Genomic DNA, 24,276 nt, shown 5'->3' on the forward strand with positions numbered 1-24,276 from the left:
TAAAACACTTTCCTAGCACAAAAAGGCTTCTTAACGCAGGGAAGAGATAAAAAGGATCAATGGTTCATACATTTTAGCTCTGGCATGCTTCAATGAATGTGTCATTGAGCAAAAACAATAAAACAGTTAAAACTTAAAAAGTAGATTTAAACATAAAATAAAACTGTGGAATATCTTAAAAAGTCATTTTTAGGAGAAGGAAGATAGATACAATCGTTAATTTCATTCGTTTATTTTCGCCTCGGGGGTCCTTTAACTAGCAGTAGCCCTACTGCAGTCAGGTACATGCAACCACACCACACACTTTAGAAATAATACAGGGCAGCGTACAATTATTTGTTATTAGTTGCTAGTTAATGAAAACTTTAAGGATTCTAGCTGTAGTCCAATATGGTTGCAGACTCTTGCCACCTAGCAGAAGATATTTTTTTCATTAATTCAAGCCAGGCTGAATAACTTTTTTGGTATTATTTATGTTCTTCAAGGAACTCCAGCCAAAAAGAAAATGAATGGCCTGTTTTTTTGGTTCCAGTTGGTGGTTTGTTCTCCATTTAAGTGTGGATCATCACTTAGGGTATTAAATGTATGATAATCAAAGCACTGATATTGCTTACGATGGCCAATGACATCATAATAATTCCAATTTACATGCAAATGTAGTGCAAATTGCATGCAGACCCTACTGAAGCCAGTAAGATTTACTGAACTGCCAGGCAACTGTTATTGTTTAAAAGGAAATAAATGAGGCAGCCTCCATGTACCTCTCACTTCAGGTTCCCTTTCTCATTTCGGTAAGTTTGGGAGGCTTGCAATTATTGGACACTGAAAATATTGGGCTGTGTGACAGAGCCGGGACAAGGTCCTCCAGCACCCAAGGCTGAGACTCCAAAGTGCGCCCCTCCATCCCTCCACCCCAGCCGTCACACACTGATTGCTCTTAGACTAAGAGGCTCCCCAGGGCCCCCAACACCTTAATCTCTAGTTATCTGGCTTGTAGTCACTTCCATGTATCTCCTTTTCTTATTTCTTTCTGCTTCAAACACAATTAGGAATGACAGCTGAATGAATTGTGCGCCCCCTCCTACACTTCGCCCCGGGGGCTGGAGCCTCTCCAGCCTATGCCTCGGCCCGGCCCTGTGTGTGCACTTGCTGTTCCTTTTCTGACGACCAGTTGTTACAGAAATGTTCCATAACATAATATTGCTTCTAGCTGTGGAAAAGAGGGTAACACCGATGAATGCAAAAGAAGTCTTGCAGTCTGTGATACACATCATATAAGACACGCTTTACTTCCTGCTACAGGCCCAGAAACTAGACAACAGAAAATAGAGCTTAGAATGCCATACTGACAATGTAGTTTACTTACCTAAATGGTCTCCCATGGTGACAATAGCACGCTGGTTCACCTCTGGATCTCCCATCTGATTGGACAGCATTACCGCCAAGTGAGGCCTCCAGTCTCCCCATTTCAGGTCCCCGCAGCACTGCAATAATAGGTTGTAAGTAAATATTGATTTAGAAATGAACTATGTGATCGCACACTGGTTATGATGGCATTAGTGAGGAGAAATACAACATGGACCGTTCAGATACTAGGCTGCTGTAAGCATTGACTAGTCTATCTGATCAGATAAACAGCAAGATGCTGAGTGCAATAACCAGCAGCAACCAGTCAGTTATTACATTGTATCATTATTCATTGTGAAGGCACACAGAAACCAATCAATTTAGTGAACTGAAACAAAATATTCCTTTCAAATTGTTAAAGACTACTGTAGCCTGCATTATGCTATTTACATGCATTAATGGTGTTTTCATATCTTTGTTTACTGGCTTTATTATGTTAAGTACTATTTTAATCACAAAAATTATACACATGAAATATAAAAAAAAGAATAAACACCAATATATATATATATATATATATATATATATATATATATATATATATATATATATATATATATATATATATATATATATATATATGGTAGTTGCTTTGGAGCAATAAGACACACACAATAGGGTTGATTTGAGGACACTGCTGAAGGACAAATGAACTGATATGGAGGCTGCCATATTATTTCCTTTTAAACGATACCAGCTGCCTGGGGTCCTGCTGCTATTTCATGCATAGGTAGCATCTGAATCCCCCACCTGAAACAAGGATGTGGCAAATCCATCCAAACATCTGATCTGCATGCTTGTTCTGTGTCTATGGCTGAATGTATTAGAGGCAAAGGATAAACAGGACAGCCAAGCAATTTGCATTGTGTAAAGTAAACCTGAACTCTTGTACAGGACAAAAGGAAAACAGAGAAATGCACCCTGTATGTATTTTGAGAGTTTAGCCTATTGTTATTTCATCTCTCCCCTCTGCCACCTGACTGCAATGTCAGATAAGCTCATTAGAAAGCACAGGATGTTAATAATATGTCTGCTTCCACGAAAGATACACTGCAGATTTATTTTAGGATTTGTATCAGCTGTAACAAAGAAATGTTTTTCTTGAAAGGTTATTATACTATTGCGTATCTTTTAGAGCAGAGAGGACGTTCTGAGTTCAGTTCCACTTTAAAAGGAAATTAATATGACAGCCACCATATCCCTCTCACTTCAGGTGTCCTTTAAGTGATCCAGCAAACCCGGCTGTTGCAGTCGCATGTATCCACTTACAGCAAGAACTGATCATTATTAACCTTCTCCCGACCAACTCACAACAATCGGCGGTGGGAGAGTGACACTCTCAGGACAGCCTAATACGGATTGGTGTCATCTTGTGAGACTAGCAGGGAACTAGCGCTTGCTCGAGCGCGCGTTCCCTGCTGTAAACAGAGCAGGGCTGCGGTCATCAGCCTGCCAGCCACGATCGGAGCTAGCAGGCTGAAATAAACAATACAAAGCAAATATTTATGTGTACAGCACTGCGATGTAGCACAGTGGTGTACATGGGACAGCCTGGTCAATTAACTGTCCCTCCCAATGGCTCACAATCCAATCCCATACATAGGCTGATGCCTATGTATAGGTAGCATAGTGTATGTATCGCAGTCTAAGGTTAATTTAGGAGGGGAGGGGGGAATCAAAGAAATGGGTATTTAAAAATACCCATTTTATTCATAAAAGAAATAAGGATTGCAGCAGCTATTAGAGACCACCATAAGAAAGCTCTATTAGTGGGAAGAAAAGGAAGTAAAATTAATTTGGGTGGTAAGTTGTATGGCCGAGCAATAAACTGTTAAAGCTGTGAAGTGCTGAATTGTACAAAACTTGAAAAGGGGGGGGGGGAGGAGGGGGGTAAAAAAAACTGTGGTCCTCATGAGGTTAAACCCTGAAAAGTCTAGATTAATGCAGAACAAGCTCTCACTGCAGGTGTGTACACGCAACATCACAGATGCTAAATTACTATTCTTTCAGCTACACCACTATGGTCTCCTATGACAAAGGCTGTAAAGGGATGGTCAATAAGAGAAATAATTCTGAGTGGGTGCAAAGATTATGCATGCAAACTTAAAAGTGGACCAATCAAAATCTGCCAAGTTGGTGCAGTATATGGGTGGGAGGTGGAGGTTGGGGAGCAGGTTGCATTGACAGAAGCACCATCCAGGTCAAAAACAGCCCTGCCCAACTGACATATTGGTACAAGAGCCCCTTCTAATAGATATATTTGTAGGATATCTTAGTAGAATTAGGGTGAAAACAAGTTTGCAAAAATTGTTAAGTGAATTTTGTCAGAGGAGGGTCAGGATTGTGTATCAGATGTTTTACTGAAAGCTGGAGTTCCTATTTAAAAATACAGATAAGGGAAATTGCAATAGCCAAATTTGGATATTTGCAATAGGACACAATGGAGTCACTCATTTGGCAATGCAGTGCAGCAGGGAAGAGTGAACCACAAGACAGGCTAAATAAAATTATTTCCATTTGGCAGATAAGACAGTTTACATAAATAAATTACAACATATTTAGCCGTTTTCCTGGAGTTCAATTTTAGGCAATAACATATCTTTCAAATGACCCAAGAAATTTATTTTTTAGATGTGATTACCATCTGTGTTGTTCACAGTTCTGTGCCAAAGAAAAATATAATTAAAGAACGTTTTTGTCACCTTGGGGCTTTCTTAAACTTTGTTCCTGGCACTGAATGCATTTTCTTTAATTTGTGCTGTTTATGTCTAAAACTCAGTAAACTGACCTAACTTTGTTTTTAAGTTAAATCTTCTGCCAAAATTTCTAGGAAAATTAGACTCTAGCTTCTTATAAACTCCTATATGTGAATTTGTTGATGCCAATCTCTTTGGAACAAACTAACACAAGGGTCAGTTGCAAAACAACAACTACATTAGTAACTCTTGGTTCACTTGAGTACAGATTTAAATAACTTCCAGGTAAAATATATCTGTACTTTTTAGCAGAAATCTCTTAATGGATTTTGGAGAGCAACACCGTGAATGAAATTGGTGCTAAAACTGCATTCTTTGCCGCTTTATCATCTCAGCAGGGCCCTAAGTTAAGATCAAACGCCAACTCCAGAACTGACTCTTGGCACGTCTCCCGACCACGTCTGTGCTGCCTGTTTGTTCCAATGGTGCAGATGATGCTCTATGTTATGGCCAAGGGACAGAGTAAAGATGGATAGATTTCAAAGCAAGGAAGTCCATACAAATTTAGGGACCTCTTTCCACTTGGGGCTGAGTGGAGCATACCGTAATAGACAGGATAGCTGATGAGGTGCTACAGCTGCATAAGATGTAGCCTTACCAACAGCAATCACCAGTGCATCCACTATTTTACTACTTTAAAGAATAAGTGACACCCATGCTAACCTAGAAATAAAAAACACATATATAAGTAGATAAATACTACTTCTACTTACATAACAGATGTGTTGTGCTATCCACGTAATGATTCCTATGAATTTTATAAAGGAAAAGCAAAACATCCTATTCTAGCAGTGGCCATCTTGCCAAGCTAATGCTGACATCATATCCTCCGTGACTCTTGTTTTCCCCCCTCCCCTCCCTTGCTCATTGTGTATTCATTAGCTGCCCTCCTCCTAGAGTCTTCAGACACTCCCACCGAGGTGTATACTAACAACTGCACTGTCTTTTTTATTTACACATCCAATCAGTGAGTCACCTTAGCCTTGCTTGTAAACACAAGTAATCAGAGGGTGCTTCTGATGGGCAGCTAGGCAGGGAAATAAATGTAAGAAGAGGAATATATTATAGATAAAAATAACTCCCAGCATTCAACTCTTTGGCACTGTTTGGCACTAGGGCCAGTGCTCCTGAAGTATGTGATAACTACAAACCATAACAGCAGAAAAAGTTTTGCAAGTTTTGAATGCAGGATTAGCATCTTTATCACTTAATACACTCAGACCAGTTGCTGTTGAAATTTTATTTTTATGGTGACAATACCGCTTTAAAAATAGCCTCTGATCAATAATGTGAAGGTAAATATGGCTAATTATGTTCCTGTGAGGAGATATGAGAAGACAGGAAAGTCACACAGTTTACATACAGCCTAGTAAGCTTAAGGTAGCCATACATCTAGCGATGATGGGCAGATTCGACCAAGAGACAATCGGCCTTGTGCGTTGCATCTGCTGCCTCGCCCTCCGTGGGCAGTGGGCACAAACTTGCTCCATGCCCACTCCCCACATGGCTGCCGGCATACACACACACATGCCCCCGCTTCACACTCTAGCAACCACATGGGGCGCCTTTATGAAGCAAAAAGTGGGCCCCGAAGCCAGCGGAGGACAAGCGGCGGTCGCGGACAGGTAATGTACAGTGCACTGGGCACATTACACATGAGAGGGGGACAGGGTTGGGGGTCTCGTTGCATTTGTTGCTCATCCTGTTATCGCTCACCATTAACACTGCACACACAATCGAGCAAGTCGGCCCTACATCTTGCAGCTTGTCTGACTGATTAACGAGGCCAATTTCGACCCGAAATTGGTCCCAATGTCGTTCAGGCATGCACTTGGCGGCACCGAGTTTCATCTGATTATAATAATCAAATCAGATAGTCGATTGGCCGCCAAGTCGTCTGATGTATGGCCACCTTTTCTCCTGTTTTGGAGGCTTTTGCTTGAGTGCCAAAACAACTGGTGTGCAATTACAGTATTTATTATTATTATTATTTAGTATTTATATAGCGCCGACATATTACGCAGCGCTGTACAGTGTATATATATATATTGTCTTGTCACTAACTGTCCCTTAAAGGAGCTCACAATCTAATCCCTACCATTGCCATATGTCTATATTATGTAGTGTAAGTACTGTGGTCTAGGGCCAATTTTTTTTTTAGGGGGCAGCCAATTAACTTATCCGTATGTTTTTTTTGGAATGTGGGAGGAAACCGGAGTGCCCGGAGGAAACCCACGCAGACACGGAGAGAACATAAAAAACTCTTTGCAGATAGTGCCCTGGCTGGGATTCGAACCAGGGTCCCAGCGCTGCAAGGCGAGAGCGCTAACCACTACGCCACCGTGCTGCCCATGATAACAAATGTTTAGCTCTGACCAGTCAAGCCTCAGTTTTCCAGCCAGTCACTGAGAGTCTCTGTATAAATTAGCTGAGCCGAGAATGTCAAACTCCCAGAATCACAAAAAATGACATAAGACCACTTCCATTCAGTCCGACAAGTGTCTGAACATGAACTAATTTCCAGAAACATCTCACTCAAGTTAAGTGTAATTAACCCCTTTGAGATACGGTGTTCTTGCTACAAGCTTTCTCCTGCTGAGCATGTTTGGATGAGACTCTTTGGAGTTCTGACCAGAAAAAGTTGCTGACTAATTTTCAAAAGCAAAGTAGTTCTTGTACATAGAGACCTAAACTAAAGAGAAACAAACTCTACCTCTCACTGCCACTCTGTCGGCATATTTGTGCATTTCCATGAGGCTAAAGTTCCATACCCACAAAGCGATTTTTCAGATGATTTTTTGGCCGCAAACAATATTTTTACCAATATTGCGTAACATCATTCAATGAAAATTTGTTAAATAATGTTTAATGAAGCTGGCCACCTGCAGCGATCATTCGTTCTTATAACGACCGCCATGTTGAATCATTTTGCAGAGGATCGTTCCAATCTGTATTTTGCACAATCGTGTAAACGACCGCTTACACGGTCGTTCGTTTCTGTGGTCGCCAATACAGATTCAACTGTATGTCGGTGAAGATCCCTAATCAATTTGGCCATGGGTACATAGCTTGAGGGAGAGCTCTGTGGCTCTCTTTTCTTGTTATAGGGGGCAAGGAAATGACTATACTTGTGTGAAAGGGATGACAATACTTGATTATGTAAGTGGAATGGCTATAATAGCTATGGGAGAAGGAAAGTTTAAAAAAAAAAAACGGTTTTCCAAATATCTGTACTTTTTGTAGCACATTTCCAGTACATTTTAATGTATGGTAAAAATGTAGTGGGTGTTTTTAATATGGTATTATACTTGACATTATTTTTTGACCAATAAGAAGGAATTGGAAGTGGTTATGCTATAACAAGCAATTTTTTTACCCATATGGCCTTGTTTAACCACTTAAGTACCAGCGGTCTCTGCCCCCTTAACCCTCCTGGTGGTCTATTAAAAACCGCCAGGGGGCAGCGTAGCATTTTTTTTTTTTTTAAATCATGTAGTGAGCATAGGGCTCGCTACATGATAGCCGCTGTGCAGCGGCATCCCCCCACCCGCTTCGATCGGCTCCGGCAATCTGCGATCAGGAAATCCCGTTCAAAGAACGGGATTTCCTGGAGGGATTCCCCCGTCGCCATGGCCGCTTTCACTGGCTCCTGACTGTGTCTATCAATGTAAGCCAATGGGAGCAGCTTACATTGATAGATAGAGCCAGGAGCCAATGAAATCGGCTCCCGACCAGCCAAAGCCAGTGAGCTGTGGCGAGAGACGTCGGGTTTGAGCGACGTGATCGTCGGGGTGCGACGGAAACGGCGGATGCACGCAGCGGGCAGTGATTGAAATCTACGCCATGCAAGCCAGGAGCCCACCAAAACAGGGCGTAGATTTCAATCACCGCGGTCCTTAAGTAGTTAACCACTTGAGGACCCTGGGCTTAAACCCCCATAGTGACCGGGACATTTTTTACAATATAGGCCACTGCAGCTTTAAGGCCTCGTTGCAGAGCCGTACAACTTAGCACACAAGTGATATTACCCCCATTCTGCCCACCAACAGAAGCTCTCTGTCGGTGGGCTTTGATTGCTCCCCCAATGTTTGTTTATTTTTTGTAAATATTTTTGTGTTTATTTTTTTAAGTAAATCTGCCCATTTTTATTATAATTTTTGTATCCCTCCCTCCCTCTCCCCGCCAGCCTATTACAGCGATCGGCTGTCATAGGCATCAGCCTATGACAGCCGATCGCTCCTGTCTCCCCCAGGGGGACAGCAGTGTCACACGACTATCCCCAGTACAGCGCTGCCTTAGATTGCAGTGCTGTACTGTGTAAATAGATGGAGGTTTAGCTGTCTAAGTCTCCTAGCGAGCGGAGCTCTGTCATCCAAGCGGAGATGCGAGCGCATTGGCGCGTGCGATATCCTGCAAATCCCCGCCCCAGGACTTTATGCCGATTGGCGTTAGGTGATCCTGGGGCTGCCGTCGTGGTCACGCCCATCGGCGAGACGCGGTCGCCAAGTAGTTAATGTACCGCTTTTTTTAAATGTAAGTTTAATGTCAACATACCATTTTGCATGTAATGTTAGTGTATTAAATGTTAATGTAAGACTGCTGGCATGCAAATGGTTAATGTACCGCTAAAATACCGATTGGTTAGCTTTTAACAGGAAGACTTCAAAAATGACGCTGAGGGGAGGAGCAGGAAATGTATGCAATCTGTTTTGGCATATAATTTGAGTGCAAAGTTCTGTGTGGGAACATACGGTCCATTTTTGCATTGGCTTTTAATGCCTCCGTGGGGATCCGCTCTCCAGAAAAAAAGTGCCAAGTTCGGACTCTCCTCCCAGTTTTCACAAAAGTTTCCAACGGATCCGTTTTTATCCATCAAGATGGCCAATATTTTTTACATTAAGATCCGTTCCTCCATTTTTGTCTACTCCAAAAGGTGTATAGAACAGGTAGATTTTTATTGCAAGTGTAAACTGGCCTTTATGTAGAAGGAGGTAACAGTAGATGTCATATAAAACCAACCATCTCCAGATTTTCTGTTGCACTCTGGTCAGGCATTTTCAGCATCTCTGCCTTGCTCCTATTCCAGGCACTCTCTGCCTTCAATGAACCTACATAGCACGCCTTACCTAGTTATCTTAGGTCTCGCTAATATTGCAATGCACTTTACCTGCCAGAATTACCAGTAAAATGTGCAATGCAAATTTACCAACATTTACTGAATACACCCACCGGTGAGATAATTCCTGAGATACCCTATTTTTCAGACCATAAGATGCTCCGGACCATAAGACGCACCTAGGTTTAGAGGACAAAAACAAGGGAAAAAAATATATATACTTATCCTGGTGCTTCCATGGTGCAGGGGCATCTTGTGGATCCCCCCCCCCCCAATTATTATGTCCCCCTTGTACATTTTATGTCCCCTGTCCTTCTTGTGTTCTTCTTTTCCCTTGTATCCTCCTTTGTCCACCTCTGTCCCCTCGTGTCCTTTTTTTGCCTTTGCTGTGTCCCCTTGTCCACTTCTGTCCCCTCGTGTCCTCCTTTGTCCTTGCTGTGTCTCCTTGTGTTCCTCTGTGTCCACCTCTGCCCCTGTTATTCCAGTGTCACCGTGTCCTTGCTGTGTGGGGAATCTTTGGGTGATCTCTGACGCACGGCATGGATCGGTACACAATCCATTGGTTGGCAGAGTAGAGCTGCTGCTGTACAGACGGGTTATCAACCTCCTGGCTAGCGACACATCTGTTGGCATGCGGGAGAGAGGGGGGGCTGAGAGAGAACTATTGGCCCACAATGGAGAAAATTCCAGCTGGCGGGGCAGCAGGGAGAACAACGCGGTCATGTGGTGCTTAGGCGTCAGGGATCGCTAAGAACCAGCAGGGTGGATCTTTAGCAGACACTGTGCGATCGCTGTACACATGCTGGTCTCACTGCCGATTCTCGGTGACAGAGAGGCGCTCATGCTTACTACACAGCCATAGCAGTTAAGGCACCTGTGTTTTCACTGACCTGAGGAAGCGGGCAAGCAACTGCGAAACTTGTTAATTTTATATGCTCTAATAAAAGGCCTTTTTCCAATAAACTGGTCCAAATTCTTTGAGAGAGGTAAGATTAGCTCTTTATAAGATTAACAGCTTATTAGACTATCTTTTATGTATTGGACGCCTCCACCCTTCCTCTATGGCTGGGTTCAGACCAGCGTGTGTACCTAACTACAGAGTGCATTCACTGGCAGGATTTAAAGATCCAGCTTTTTTGTTTCTATAGCCTACTGTCATGTAAATCCTAGCCATTGCTGAAGTACAAGGCTTTGTATAAACTGCATGACTTTTCTCCTTCATACACATACACTTGCTTATTAACACTAACAAAACACTTAAGGGACTATTTATAACAGTGCACAAAAGAGGCAAACAGCTTAGCTTGTCTCTTCTCCCTATATTATCTGCTCTTCCTAATTCATAAAAGAGCTGTGAAGGCTTATTGAAAGTGTCACTGATTTAATTCGATAAATGTGACTGTGTCCTCCGTTACTCTCTTACTTTTAGAATAAACCCAGCTGGGGAATTATCTGATGATTTGCTACTGGTAATGTGGTACATTGAAGGTGGCATATTACATTAATTCCTATGGAATAAGAATGAGTTGAACCACCCTCTAGTGGCTATCAGTAGTAAAGCTACCATTCATTTGGCATTTTACATCAGGGTCTATTACAACTTCTCCATCACATTTAGGATCGTGGTGGTGTGTTTGATTTGTCTCTCAGCACACACAGCCCTTTATGTGTAACTGTAGTAATTCATAGTTACATAGTTACTTGGGTTTGCAAAAAGACATTCGTCCATTGATTTCAACCAGAAAATAAAGTACAACACCAGCCTGCCCCCTAACATATCCCTGTTGATCCAAAAGAAGGGAAAAAACCCTTACAAGCCATGGTCCAGTTAGCCCCAAACCGTCTCCAGATGGCCATCAGTTAGAATCCCTGGATCAACATGACCAGGAATTACCTAGTAAATATAGCCATGGATGTCTTTCAAAGCAAGGAAAGCATCTAAGCCCCCTTTAATCGCAGATATAGAATTTGCCATAACCACAGTACTTCCTGTGGTAACACATTCTACATTGTAATCACTCTAAATATAAAGAACCCCTTTCTAAATAAATGGCTAAAACTTTTTTCCTCCGTGCACAGATCATGTCCCCTTGTCCTTTGCAATATCCTAGCCGCAAAATGCTCCTGCAATTTCTACCCGCAAATTGCTCCTGGAGAAGAGATGACGTCATCATTAGTGGGTGCAGCTGCTAGTCTCACAGCCCCACAACTTCAAGTATCCCTGAGATGAGAAGGATATGGAGGATGCCATACTTATTTATTTAAAACAATAATAGTTGCCTGGCTATCCTGCTATCTCTTTGGCTGCAGTAGTATCTGGATCACAAACCTGAAACAAGCATGCAGCTAATTCAGTCATAAACATCTGATCTCTATATGCTTGTTCAGGGTCTATGATTCAAAAATATTGGTGCAAGAAGGGGATGGGGAACAGCTTGTTACTGATTACCACTATTCAAAGTATCTATAGAAGTGATTATTATGAGCACAGGGCCAATAGAGAGCTAATACTGTAGTTCAGGGAGGGCCCTTTGGGGCCCCTCTGGCCCAAGGGCCCCGATGCGGTCGCAACCTCTGCAACCCCTAATGCTACACCCCTATTGATACACCCCTGCCTGGAGGCCGATGATTAGCATGACAGCCAGGCAACTGGTTTTAATCAAAAGGAAATAAATATGTCTGCCTCCGTATTCCCCTTGGTTCGGGCATCCTTTAGGAAACCCGAACTGACATAATGAGATAGACATGTGTATGTACAGTGCCTAGCACACAAATAACTATGCTGTGTTCCTTTTTTTTCTTTCTCTGCCTGAAAGAGTTAAATATCAGGTATGCAAGTGGCTGACTCAGTCCTAACTCAGACAGGTAGTGACTACAGTGTTACCCTCACTGATAAGAAATTCCAACTATAAAACACTTTCCTAGCAGAAAATGCTTCTGAGAGCAAGACAGAGGTAAAAAAGCTGAATTTCTTATTTCTTATAAGTGAGGGTCACACTGTAGTCACTTCTTGTCTGAGTCAGGACTGAGTCAGTCACTTGCATACCTGATATTTAACTCTTTCAGGCAGAGAAAGAAAAAAAAAGGAACACAGCATAGTTATTTGTGTGCTAGGCACTGTACATACACATCTCATCATGTCACATGTCACTTCGGGTATCCTTTAACCTTGCAGACTGAACTACAATTCCCATCATTTCAGTGGTTTCCCATTTCATGTGGGGCAGGGCTATGGGCAGAAATTCACATTACATAACTTCTTTAAGAGGTTATTCAGTGAAAAATAAGCATTACTCTGATCTTCTTTTCAGAGAAAGTTATAATTACCTCACTCTCCGAGGCCCTGTGTGTGCTGCCTTTCGCTGCCTATCCCCGCCCCCTTTCAGAGAAATCTGTGGCTCTCCTGTGGAACTCTATCTCGGATAGAGGGAGTGACATGGCACTAATCTGAAAGGGGGCAGGTCTAAGCACTGGAAGCTGGCGCACTTGTCAACTTGGCAAGTAAGCTAGAGATAACTGACCCAGTGTAACGATCGGTGTCAGCAACCAGAGAGAGAATCTGATCCTTGGCGATCCGCAGTATCCCCAAGAATACAGATATACCCGATTATTGAGGATCTGCGGAATCGTCAACAATCAGATATGTCTAACCTCTAGACACCTGAGAGAGTGTAAGTGTTTGGTGCAACAGTAACAACTCTGAGTGAAGACCACCAGAGGAGCTGGCGGCCTGAGACTCCTGAGGAATTCACCCCTGACTGTGGGTGATATTCCTGTAGCCTGTGGACCCCCCTGAGCGAGGGACCGAGGCTGGGGTTGCAGGAAGCCCTGCTGCTAATATAAGGTCTTGCCCTGAACTGGGCTAACGTAATACAGTAGTAGCACAATCCTAGTCTTGGGTGTGAGGTCCATATTCACAACACCCTGGAACTAGTCTGGAGCATAACATAAATGATAATACAATTCCCTAGTCTTGGGTGTGAGTTCCATGATCATCAACACCCTGGAACTAGTCTGGAGTATAACATAAATGATAATACAATTCCCTAGTCTTGGGTGTGAGTTCCGTGATCATCAACACCCTGGAACTAGTCTAGAATATAACACAAAGACAATACAGTTCCCTAGTCTTGGGTGTCAGTTCCGTGATCATCAACACCCTGGAACTAGTCTAACAAATAATACAATTCAATTAGTACTTTAAGCTATCTATAGAATCTGGCTAAGTGTGAATTCCTAGGTCCACCTAGTTCAAACACACTGTAAGGATCTGACTATGGTCTGAGTGCCTTCACGTAAGTGTTAGCAATGGCAGACAACCAGCAACTGACAAGCAGCAGAATATATAGTTGCTGAACTCTGCCGCCCCGCCCGAGCCATTCAGTCAAGTCAATCATGAGTCCTGCAGGAATCAGCTGATCTTCCTGATCAGCTGACACTTCCCCTGCTGGTATAAAGGTCCTGAGTTCAGGCCCGCCTGCGCATAGCTCTCCATCGGCCTATGTGCACTAACAGACCCAGCCACACCAAGCGCACGCTGCTGCATGCAAACCGCCGCGTTGGACGCGGAATCAGCCACTTTGCTGTCAGGACATGCATCGGCTTTTCCGCATTCCACCATACTACCAGACGCGTGTCTATGCGTGCAAACCGCCGCGTTGGACGCGGAGTCAGCCGCCTTGCTCTTGGCACAGGGCGGCGGCTTTTCCGCGTTTTCTCACACCCAGGAGGTACTTATAACTTTCTCTGAAATCATGATCGGAGGAATGTTTATTTTTCCCTGTATAGTCTCTTTAAGTTTTCCATTAATAGTGCAATTTTTAGCAAACAATCATAATTTCGATAAAATCATTCAGATTGAAAGAAAACATTAAATTTAATTGATTCACACCACTAAAAGAATGCAATTGGTGATCATATCAGAATCTAGTTGTGATTAGATCTATGAAAAAATCTTGCCATACTAATCGATCAATAATAAAATTATTCAGGATCAATTGGACCCACCAGCTTCTCTGTTTTCATGCAATACGATCTAAAAAAAACTGAAAAAAAATTGTACCATTAATGGGTACCTTTACTATTGTTCCCTCTCTCTCTGCAATTTATATTTATTTAGTTTTTTTTTCCCAGAATGATCTTTGAAGAGTAATTTATTCTGCCCCACTGACTTCCCCTGCAGATATAGCATGTTTCCTGCTAAATAAAAACCAGGAAATGGTTTAATTATGGCTGTTCTTTGACATGACTGGCCCAGTAAAATGTTAATTGACATATGGGATGTGTGAAATTCAGAGTATTTGACTGACTGCTCTCTTGACTCTGTTCCACCAACTTATGTGAGCAGTAGCACATACCCTTGTAGCCCCCCTGTATTAAGAGATGACAGCCAGGACTAAGATGGCTGCAGCTTGTGCTCAGAGAGGTCAGACTTGTAGGTTGCTGTAGTTGCACAGGCAGGTAGGGTAACTCGGGGACATTTCAGAATTTGAAAAAATATATTTCTATTCTCAAGCAAAGGCTTCTTTTTTTCTTTACATCTATTAAGTATGTATAGTTAGTATTTTAGTAACCTTTAACATTTTGTCCCTTACAAATAGGGTGAAATATGATTGATGAAAGGTATGCAGAGAAGAACAAATTATTTTAGGAACATATTTCAGTTTTTCTGATCAGGACTTGAAAGGATACATCTGGCAATGAAAAAAAAAGTTTCACTCAAGTCGTTAGGTCCCTTGCCGCAGTTCTGCCGCCTTGCACATAGCCGCTGTTGCCTCTTGCGAAATCCCATTGACAAAGGAACTTATTTCCGAAACACCGAACCGTCTGGGTAATATAGCGGTGTCTCCTCCTATCACTGTGATTTTCATGGACTTATTTGCTGGATATCTGTAACGGTTGGGTGTCGTAGCTCAGATGTCTGATTATATGATGATCTGCAGAATCACCAATAATACAGACGCTATACTTGATTATGGGTGATCTGCAGAATCACCAATAATACTAGTATAGCAGACAAGGAGCAGAGTGTGTAGTGATTTGGTGCAACCGTAACTTAAATGGTACAATGAGACCTCACCAGAGGGGCTGGTGAGGTATAAAGAGTACACTGACCGTGCACTAACGTACAACCTCCAACAAGCTGGAGCAGCAATACTGAAGAGGCTGAATCTCCCGAGGAGCGGGCAAATGAACACCCGAGGGGCGGGTGAGTCAGACTGTACTGCAGCCTGCGAGACACAGTAATACTACAATGACAGGTTACCTAACGAGCAGGCAATTAAGGCTGAACTATAGCCTAACAGAACTGCTTCACCAGCGGAGCTGGCGTAGTTAACACCTCACCAGTGGCGAGGGCCCACTGGTGAGTAGAATGGTCAGGCAGGCAAGGTTCAGCAACAGAGAGGTAAGTATTAGTACAGGATCGTGAGACAAGAGAGTAATCTGTAATCAGGCAGAGGTTCGGCAACAGGAAGGTACGTATCGGTACAGAATCGTGAGACAAGAGAGTAATCGGTAATCAGGCAGAGGTTCAGCAACAGGTAGGCAGATAGGCAAAAGTACAGGATCAGAAAGCAGGATCAGAGTCAGAGAAATCGCTAAGAGTCATACACAGGAGATCAATACATAAGCAATATCCTATTCTGGGTGTGAAGTCCTTGGCATCAACACCCGGGAACTAGTCTAAACAATACAATAGTAACAAGGTAGCAAAATCCTAGACTAGATGTGAAATCCTTAGCATCAACACCTGGGATCTAGTCTAAGGTCTGAGCGCTAACACACAGAGTATTCACGACAGCAGACAATGTGATAATGAAGCCCGGAGGCTTATGAAGCAGAGGAGACCTCACTGGCAGGCCCCCCTCTCATCAGCCAATCCTGGGCGCCGTGGGTCTCCTCTGATGTCAGCTGACCAGCAGGTCAGCTGACAGGCTTTCTCCCCGCATAAAGGTCCCGTCTGTGCGCGTGCCCGCGCGCTAAGGCGACTCCCGGCAAGTGAGAAGGCTCCGTCCTCGGCGTCCTGGACGCTGGGCGGATGGATGGCCGCATGGAGGCAGCTGCGGCGGCGGTGCTGTTCTCCGCAGCTGCCTCGTATATTACAATATCGCTGCATGTTGCTTAGGACTTTTACAGCCAGCATTTGATGACTTATATACTGTTCATTTACCACCAGCAGACCACTATTTGTTTGCTTTTGCATTATTGCATCTATGTATTAACATATGTCACATGCTTGGCTGTATACTTACTTTGTATATAGATTGTACAGATTATCTCCATACTCTTTTTGAGTGACCTGTCAGTATTATTAATACAGACCCTTTTTGCATTGAATATAGAAGGTGTGCATGTCATGTATTGTTTTACGCAGTTCTGCTCTCCCCTCTGCCTCCGCTCTCCCATCCGTAAGATCGTGGCCCGCGGCCGGGTCATGATATTCTGTGCATGTGCAGGGGCACCACTCACGATCATGTTCCCACCACCAGGAGCACTCTGCGCTTGTACAGTTCAGAAAAAAATGAACAGCACGCAGTGATGGGAGTGTAATCACGAAAGGAGTGTGGGTTGCAATCTTCTGGAGGAGAGAGCAGAGGCAGGGGGATAGCGGAACTGCACCGTGGGTCCTAACGACTTTTAGGGGCAGGAAGAAGCCTTGGGTGAGTGAAACTTTTTTTTGTAATTGCCAGATGCTTCCTTTAAACGGGTTCTGTGGAGGAAGGGGGTTGAAAATAAAAACGGACACTTACCTGTGGCTTCTACTGGCCCCCTGCAGCTGTAATGTCCCACACCATCCTCCAATGATCCACCGTTCCCCGCCGCCAACCCCGGTCTAAATCGTTATCTAATCCAACTGTGGCAGCTCGGCCGAGGCTGCGCGTGTGCTCGCTCCCGTGCGCGTCATCGGGTGCAGTACCAGGTGCAGTACAAGAAAACTCCGTACTGCACCTGCGCAGTAAGCTCCTGATGACGCGCACGGGAACGAGCACTATTCAACTTGTTAGACGAATATCAGCGTGGGACAGGCGGCAAGAAACCGAGGATCGTAGGAGGACGGCGCGGGACATGACAGCTGCAGGGGGCCGGTAGAAGCCCCAGGCAGGTATCCATTTTTATTTTCAACCCCCCCCCCCCCCCCCACACACACACACACACAAAACCCCTTTAACCTCCTTAGCGGTAACCCCGTGCTGGACACGGGGTAAGCCGCGCAGGAGGATTTCTCAGGCCCCGCTGGGCCGATCTGCATAATTTTTTTTATACACCCAGCTAGCACTTTGCTAGCTGCATGTTACTCACGATCGCCGCTGCCCCACGCCGATTCGCCGCTACATCAGAGGGTGCCCCCCCCCCCCCCGAGACCCGTGCGCTGCCTGGCCAATCAGTGCCAGGCAGCGCTGAGGGGTGGATCGGGACTCCCTCTGACGTCAATCGTCATCGCGGCCCATCGCCATGGCAACGGGGGAAGCCCTCATGGAAATCCCATTCAGAACGGGATTTCCGGATGGGCATATGCGCCGGCGGCGATCGGCGCATACGGGGGGACGCCGCAGGGAGGGGGGAAGCATGTAGCTAGCGCTAGTTAGCCAGGGAGGTTAAGCCTGACCCAATTGTTTACTAACCAAATTTCCAATCACAAAGCCATCATACAGCATTCAAACACGATCTGAACACCAGGAATACTGAATAGGCTGCCTATCGACAGGCAGCCTATTGAGCCAATCAAAGTGCGGGGATCACATCCTTTTAAGAACAAGTGACACCCATGCTAACCTAGAAATAAAAAAACACATATATAAGAGGATAAATACTAGTTTCACTTACATAACAGATGTATTGTGCTATCCACGTTATGATGCCTGTGAATTTTATGAAGAAAAAGCAGAAAATCCTATGCTAGGCAGTTTCTATCTTTGTTACAATTGACCTTCTGACATAATTTCCTCCCTCACTTTTTTTCTCCTTTTGCTAATTGTGTATTCGTTGAGCGCCCTCCTCCCAGAGTCTTCAGATACTCCCACTGAGGTCTATACTAGGAAGTGCACTGTCTTATGTCATTAGGAGGAGGTGGAACTAAAGGGAAGAGGAGGAATATATTATAGATAAAAAGACCTCCAGCATGCAACTGTTTAGCAATGGCACTTAAAGGGCCAGTGCTCCTAAGGTATGTGATAACTACAAACCATAAGAGCAGAAAAAGTTTTGAATGCAGAATTAACATCTTTAACACTTAATACGCTCAGACCAGTTGCTGTGACAATTCCACTTTAAAGTGACTGGACCTGCAGGGGCTCAGGGCAGGACAAGTGCAGTGGGTGTAAAGTAACTAGCGCTCGCATAGCGTGCACTCCAGTGAGTGATGTTATTTGCAGCGTAGTGTGCATAGCATGCGGACTGATTAAATAGCGTGAGTAACAGGTGGTTAGGTTACTCACGCTATTATGTTCACGCTATTATGTTAGTGAATCAACCCCATTGGTTATTAATTGGATTTTATAGTCTTATCAGTTCTGCAGCTATTACTGTATTGTAATCAGTCCTTTTTTAGTGTATTTTGCAACATTTGCTGCTTTCATGCAATATTACATACTGGACTTGTTTTCTTCTTTGTGCAGTCATATACTGTATACGGTAATACAGGGAAATGTGAGGCGACCAAAATGATAAAATATTTAAAACAATAAAAATATGGTAAGAACTGCTTATCCAAAGATGGATGTCTAAGCCTGTATGCTCAAAAAGAATAAGTTATTGCACAAAAAAAGACAACACGTATCGTGGGCTATAATCCTACTTCCTCAGGTCAGTAACGTGCCTGAATAGCAGTTTTTTTTTGAGGATCTCTGGTAACATATGGGTGTATAACCCTATGTTACCTTGTGGAGGGCAGAGATGGCAGTCTCCATTTAATAGAGAGAGCGACCGTACCATCGAGAGACTAGTCACCAACCTGAGGGCAGGACGGGCGTTTCCCACATGTGCTGAAAGTGGTTGTGGTCTGGCAACCCTGGTTTGTGAGCACCCTTTTCTGGTACAATATCTACTTCACATATGTTAACATATTGGGCTCCTATTCTTCTATTGTGTGCTCCTTTTTTCACCAAGGTCATTAGATCTACTTCCTACATCCTCCATACAGCGCTACTAGACCTAAGTGAAGGTCTTTGTTTCTGGTGAGTGTCTGTTCACCGGGCGCTGGTGGAAGATAGAGGAAGATAAGAAGTTACCATAACATCACCCCTCTGCATATGTGGACTATATTGACATTATCTTTTATTTGTGAATTGTGCTCATATAGTTTGTGTTGTGCAGCGCCACCTTCTATTTTTATATAATAAGAGACTGTATACACTAGGATTTCACACTTTGTATGTGATGGTTCTAGATATATTTTGATTGTTGGATATACTGTATATGTCAGATTTTCTTCTATATCTGATGCAATAAAAGAAAATGAAACACAAACATGTATATTCCATTTCCCTTGGTGCCAAGTAGACTTAAAGAGAATCTGTATTGTTAAAATCGCACAAAAGTAAACATACCAGTGCGTTAGGGGACATCTCCTATTACCCTCTGTCACAATTTCGCCGCTCCTCGCCGCATTAAAAGTGGTTAAAAAAAGTTTTAAAAAGTTTGTTTATAAACAAACAAAATGGCCACCAAAACAGGAAGTAGGTTGATGTACAGTATGTCCACACATAGAAAATACATCCATACACAAGCAGGCTGTATACACCTTTCCTTTTGTATCTCAAGAGATCATTGTGTGTTTCTTTCCCCCTTTTGCTCTCATGCACTGAAGTTTCAGGCTGCTCTTTTTTCTCCTGCAAACAGCTTTGCTCTTGTCTGAATTTCCTCAGTATGTGAAAGCCCAGCCAGCTCAGAAGACGATTTATCCAGCTTGTAAAAGATAAGAGAGAAGAGAGAAGCTGCCCTAATCTAAATAATACACAGGCAGTGTGCATAGAGGGGCCTGGAGGGGGGAGTTCATAGCAGAACCCCAAAACTGAAGAACTTGGCAGCCTTCCAGACACAGGCTGACAAGTCTGACAAGGGAAAGATACATTCATTTATTACAGAGACTGTGATAGTATAAAGTGCTGCAGTAAGGCAGAACACATTAGAATAGCTTTTGGAACTTGTAGGATGATAAAAAACGGGATGCAATTTTTGTTACGGAGTCTCTTTTTTCAGACCATGTTGCCAGATAGGATATTTTATTCCATGACTGATAATTTAGACACATATAATTGGATTTAGGAGGACTGGATAAAGAATGGTCCTGCACAAAAACAGTCACCATTAGGTTTTATTCTTCTGTCTTCTACATTGAGCATTGTTTGTTACACCTTCACCAGGAGAATTCCTTCATAACGGTCGTGTTGATTATTTTTTAGCTCGCTGCCAATGCCGAATATTATTTGAATCTGATTTGTATGCTTACTGTATTGCTTGTTAATGTGTGTAATGTTGATCTTTTTATCTTTCTGATTTAAATAAAATGTTTATGTAAACTTATGAACCCGATGAAGAGTTTCTTCACCAGCAAAGATGGTCTGTGTGTGCGACCTCCATTACAGTCTAAGCACCATGATGATGACAAGCAAGGCCAGATTCATTATTTTTGTGTTCCTAGGCCAACTATTTTGTGGCTCCCCTTTCAAGTACAGCAGGGCTCCTCCCATTCCATGTGCAGCCCCCTCTTCCATGTGTAACAGTCATGTACAGCAGCCCCTCTTCCATGTAACATTCATGTACAGCAGCCCCTCTTCCATGTAACATTCATGTACAGCAGCCCCTCTTCCATGTAACAGTCATGTACAGCAGCCCCTCTTCCGTGTAACATTCATGTACAGCAGTCCTCTCTTCCATGTAACATTCATGTACAGCAGCCCCTCTTCCATGTAACAGTCATGTACAGCAGCCCTTCTTCCATGTAACATTCATGTACAGCAGCCCCTCTTCCATGTGTATCATCCATGAACTGTAGAACAGCTCCTTTGGGCATCAGTTTACCTTTTTCATCTGTTGATGTGTTGCTCCCCATTTTCAGAATCCTCTTTCATATGTAGTAACCTCTCTTTAATGTTCAATTGCCCCTTTGGGCAAGAGCCACCCACGTACCATGCCTTTGTGGCCTTTCCAGGAATCCGGCCCTGTCGCCAAGTAAGGCTAGGTTCACAGTGGGACGTTGCATTGTGTTCTCTGTTAAACAGGAACACAATGCAATGCAGAAAAGAAAAGTCGTACCGCACATTACCGCCCTGTTACGTTGCATACAGTAGGTACAGTGAAGCATACAGACAATGAAAAGTATGCTTCCCTGTACCTGTTAACGCGTGAATTTATAACATGCGACCGTAACGTCCCACTGTGAACCTAGCATAAAGCTGCAGCCCTGCACCGCCCACAAAGCAGGACTGCACTGGCGTAACAATAGGGGGCCCGCTCATGGTCGTTTGGGGGGGGGGGGGCAGGAGGGGTCGCAGCATGAGGGGAGAGCTTGGTAGCATGTCGGTGGGGAGGGGGGACGGCCCCCCCCCCTCACCTCGGGCTCTCCCCTCTGCGCTCCCCTCCTGCCTCTATGTAAGTGTTAGCAGCGGTGGCGGCAGCAGCTATAATTACCCCCATCCACCACAGAGGTTGCCGTTCTGCAAGGGCTTCACACTAGTTCCTGTTAAAACAGGAAGTAATGTAAAAGTAATGTGAAAGTAATGTGAAGCCCTTGAAGATCAGCGACCTCCGGTGGTGAATGGAGGTAATTATAGCTGCTGCCGCCGCTGCTGCTGACACTTACATAGAAGCAGGAGGGAAGCGCAGAGGGGAGAGCCCGAGATGAGGGAGGGGGGGACAGTCCCCCCTTCCCACCGACGTGCTACCAAGCTCTCCCCTCATGCTGTGACCCCTCCTGCCCCCCTAAAACAGCCATGAGCGGGCCCCAGGGGTCCGCTCAAAGTCCCCGGGCAGGGGGGCCCGAGGAACTTCTAGTTACGCCCCTGCAGGACTGTGACCATATTTACAGTGTAAAAGAGTATTTTTTGTTTCATAAACTTCATTTTAAAACAAGAAGGTAGTAAACAGGTATTCTTCTTACTAACCCATCAGGTATAGATACAGGCATGGACTTTCTTTGTGTTTAACAGGTAGGAAAATAAAACAGATAACCCTTTTAAAAATGGAAAACGATGAGAGTAAATCATGTGTGCATATAAAAGCAAAAAAAAAGGGGGGGGGGGAGCACAATAAAAAACTTGCCTTACAAAGAATGAACAAGTCTCTGTGCTTTTATTTGTTGTTTGTTTCTTTTATAAAAAGGACATTACAGACACGGAAGAGAAATGTGAATAATAAAGGTTAAATATTGTCATTTATCATGAACATCACCCCTCTGATCTTATCCTCATTGGACAAATGTCCCCTACAGGATTGCTGGCTAGATGAGAAACTGTGGACGCTGTGTGCGTTTATGTAATGAGGTCTTGTGTGTTTTCTGCATAGTTGTGCTCCAGTGCTCTATGGAATGGAATGTTACAGTAATGGACCCATAGACAAGCTTCCCGGAAAAAATGCCTTACTTACTGTCGCTGCTTGTGGTATTCTCCCGGCCATCAGCTGAAATAGAGTCTGCAATGGGTCATTGAGAGCCAGAGTGCTGGTAAACCTAGAAGCAGCATCAAAACCATTATTAGTCCTAAATTAGTATCCATACTGTGGAGGAAATGGGATAAAAGAGCACATGCTGTGAGGTTAAGCCTATCAGGGAGCGACGCCTAATCAATTCCCCACCCGGAACGCAATGTTTATTCAATCATTTTCTGTGCAGTCAATGTCCAATCAATTTTCTGACCTCCTTCAACTAGATTCTTCGCAAGTAATCACCAGTCTTAGAGCGGCATACTCTTGCTCGTAATTAGAAGAATTTTCCACTATCTTCTCCACATGAAAAGCTAATCCCTTCCCCTTTCTGTTATTAAATCTCTGCACATAATTGTTCTTTCTCGCCCGAGGTTGTTAGTAGGGAAAAGATGAGCAGCAAAACTGCTAGTTACCTTGTCATAACCCAGCTGTAGGTCCGAGAGTCCATCTTACTTGAGAGGAAGAGCGCGTGGCCCCAGAGCTGACTCCTCATTGCCCAGTCCAGAGCCTCCTTTATATTTCAAATACAGAAAAAATTAGCAGAATGGAGCTGCTGAAGTCTAATAGCATCTAAACGATTGGATATCTTTATAGTCTAAAGTGTTAATAAGCAAAACGTTCTCCTAATAAGCAATTAGCTCTCCCAAGACACAAAACAGCAGGGAATAGTAAATCGGAGGTGCAAGCATTGGATCCAGCTATTAAGAGCTATGTTAATTATTTAATGATTTGCTAGCTCCATCTTCTTTCCATCCCCAGGCTGAAGATAATTAACAGGTTAGAATCATTTGTTTGCTCATCACAGGATTAAAAGTGGGATTGTACTCCCAAAACTAAAATTTCAGTAATTACTCTTAGTTACATAAAAGAACATTTGAATGCATTCCCACGCATTCCCTGCATGTACAAACCTTTTTTTTCACTGCAGAGGGCAGCAGAAGCTTGCTTATCTCTTTTCATTGAAAAGGCAAACATAATCATTGTCAGCTGAAGCTCTTTGAGGAATGTCTTCACTCTGTCCCCTCCCTCTGCCTCACCCTGGCAACAGCTGAGTCACTTCAGCAGAAAAGGTGGAGGACAGAGTGAAGATACATGACTCAGAGAGCTTCAGACTGCAATTATTACATTTGCGGATGACCAGATAATGGGCCTTCTCCTGCTCTCTGCAGTGAAAATAAAGGTTTTTTAAGCAGGAAATGCTTTCAATTCTTCTTTTATGTTACTAAGAGTAGTTACTGAAATTTTAGTTTTGGGAATATACCTTAAATTGGTAATCCCAATTTAAGGTAACCAGACACAAGAAATACTATTTTGACTATTGTCAAAATATATTGACTGTTGGGCAATTTTATGTAT

General features: G+C 43.5%; 1 protein-coding gene across 5 annotated transcripts in view; it reads right to left on the reverse strand.

Annotated features, from left to right (window-relative positions):
• SEC16B (SEC16 homolog B, endoplasmic reticulum export factor) overlaps positions 1-24,276 on the reverse strand; it is a 391,505-nt gene that overhangs the window by 226,774 nt on the left and 140,455 nt on the right. For all 5 annotated transcript variants that reach the window (XM_068239647.1, XM_068239646.1, XM_068239648.1 and 2 more), the window contains exons 12-14: positions 23,334-23,431; positions 22,864-22,945; positions 1,367-1,484 (exon numbers count right to left, since the gene is read on the reverse strand). In XM_068239647.1, coding sequence (XP_068095748.1) covers positions 1,367-1,484; positions 22,864-22,945; positions 23,334-23,431 — 298 coding nt within the window. The remainder of the gene's footprint in view (positions 1-1,366; positions 1,485-22,863; positions 22,946-23,333; positions 23,432-24,276) is intronic.

Source organism: Hyperolius riggenbachi, chromosome 6, assembly GCF_040937935.1.
Source record: "Hyperolius riggenbachi isolate aHypRig1 chromosome 6, aHypRig1.pri, whole genome shotgun sequence".
NCBI classification, from domain to species: domain Eukaryota; kingdom Metazoa; phylum Chordata; class Amphibia; order Anura; family Hyperoliidae; genus Hyperolius; species Hyperolius riggenbachi.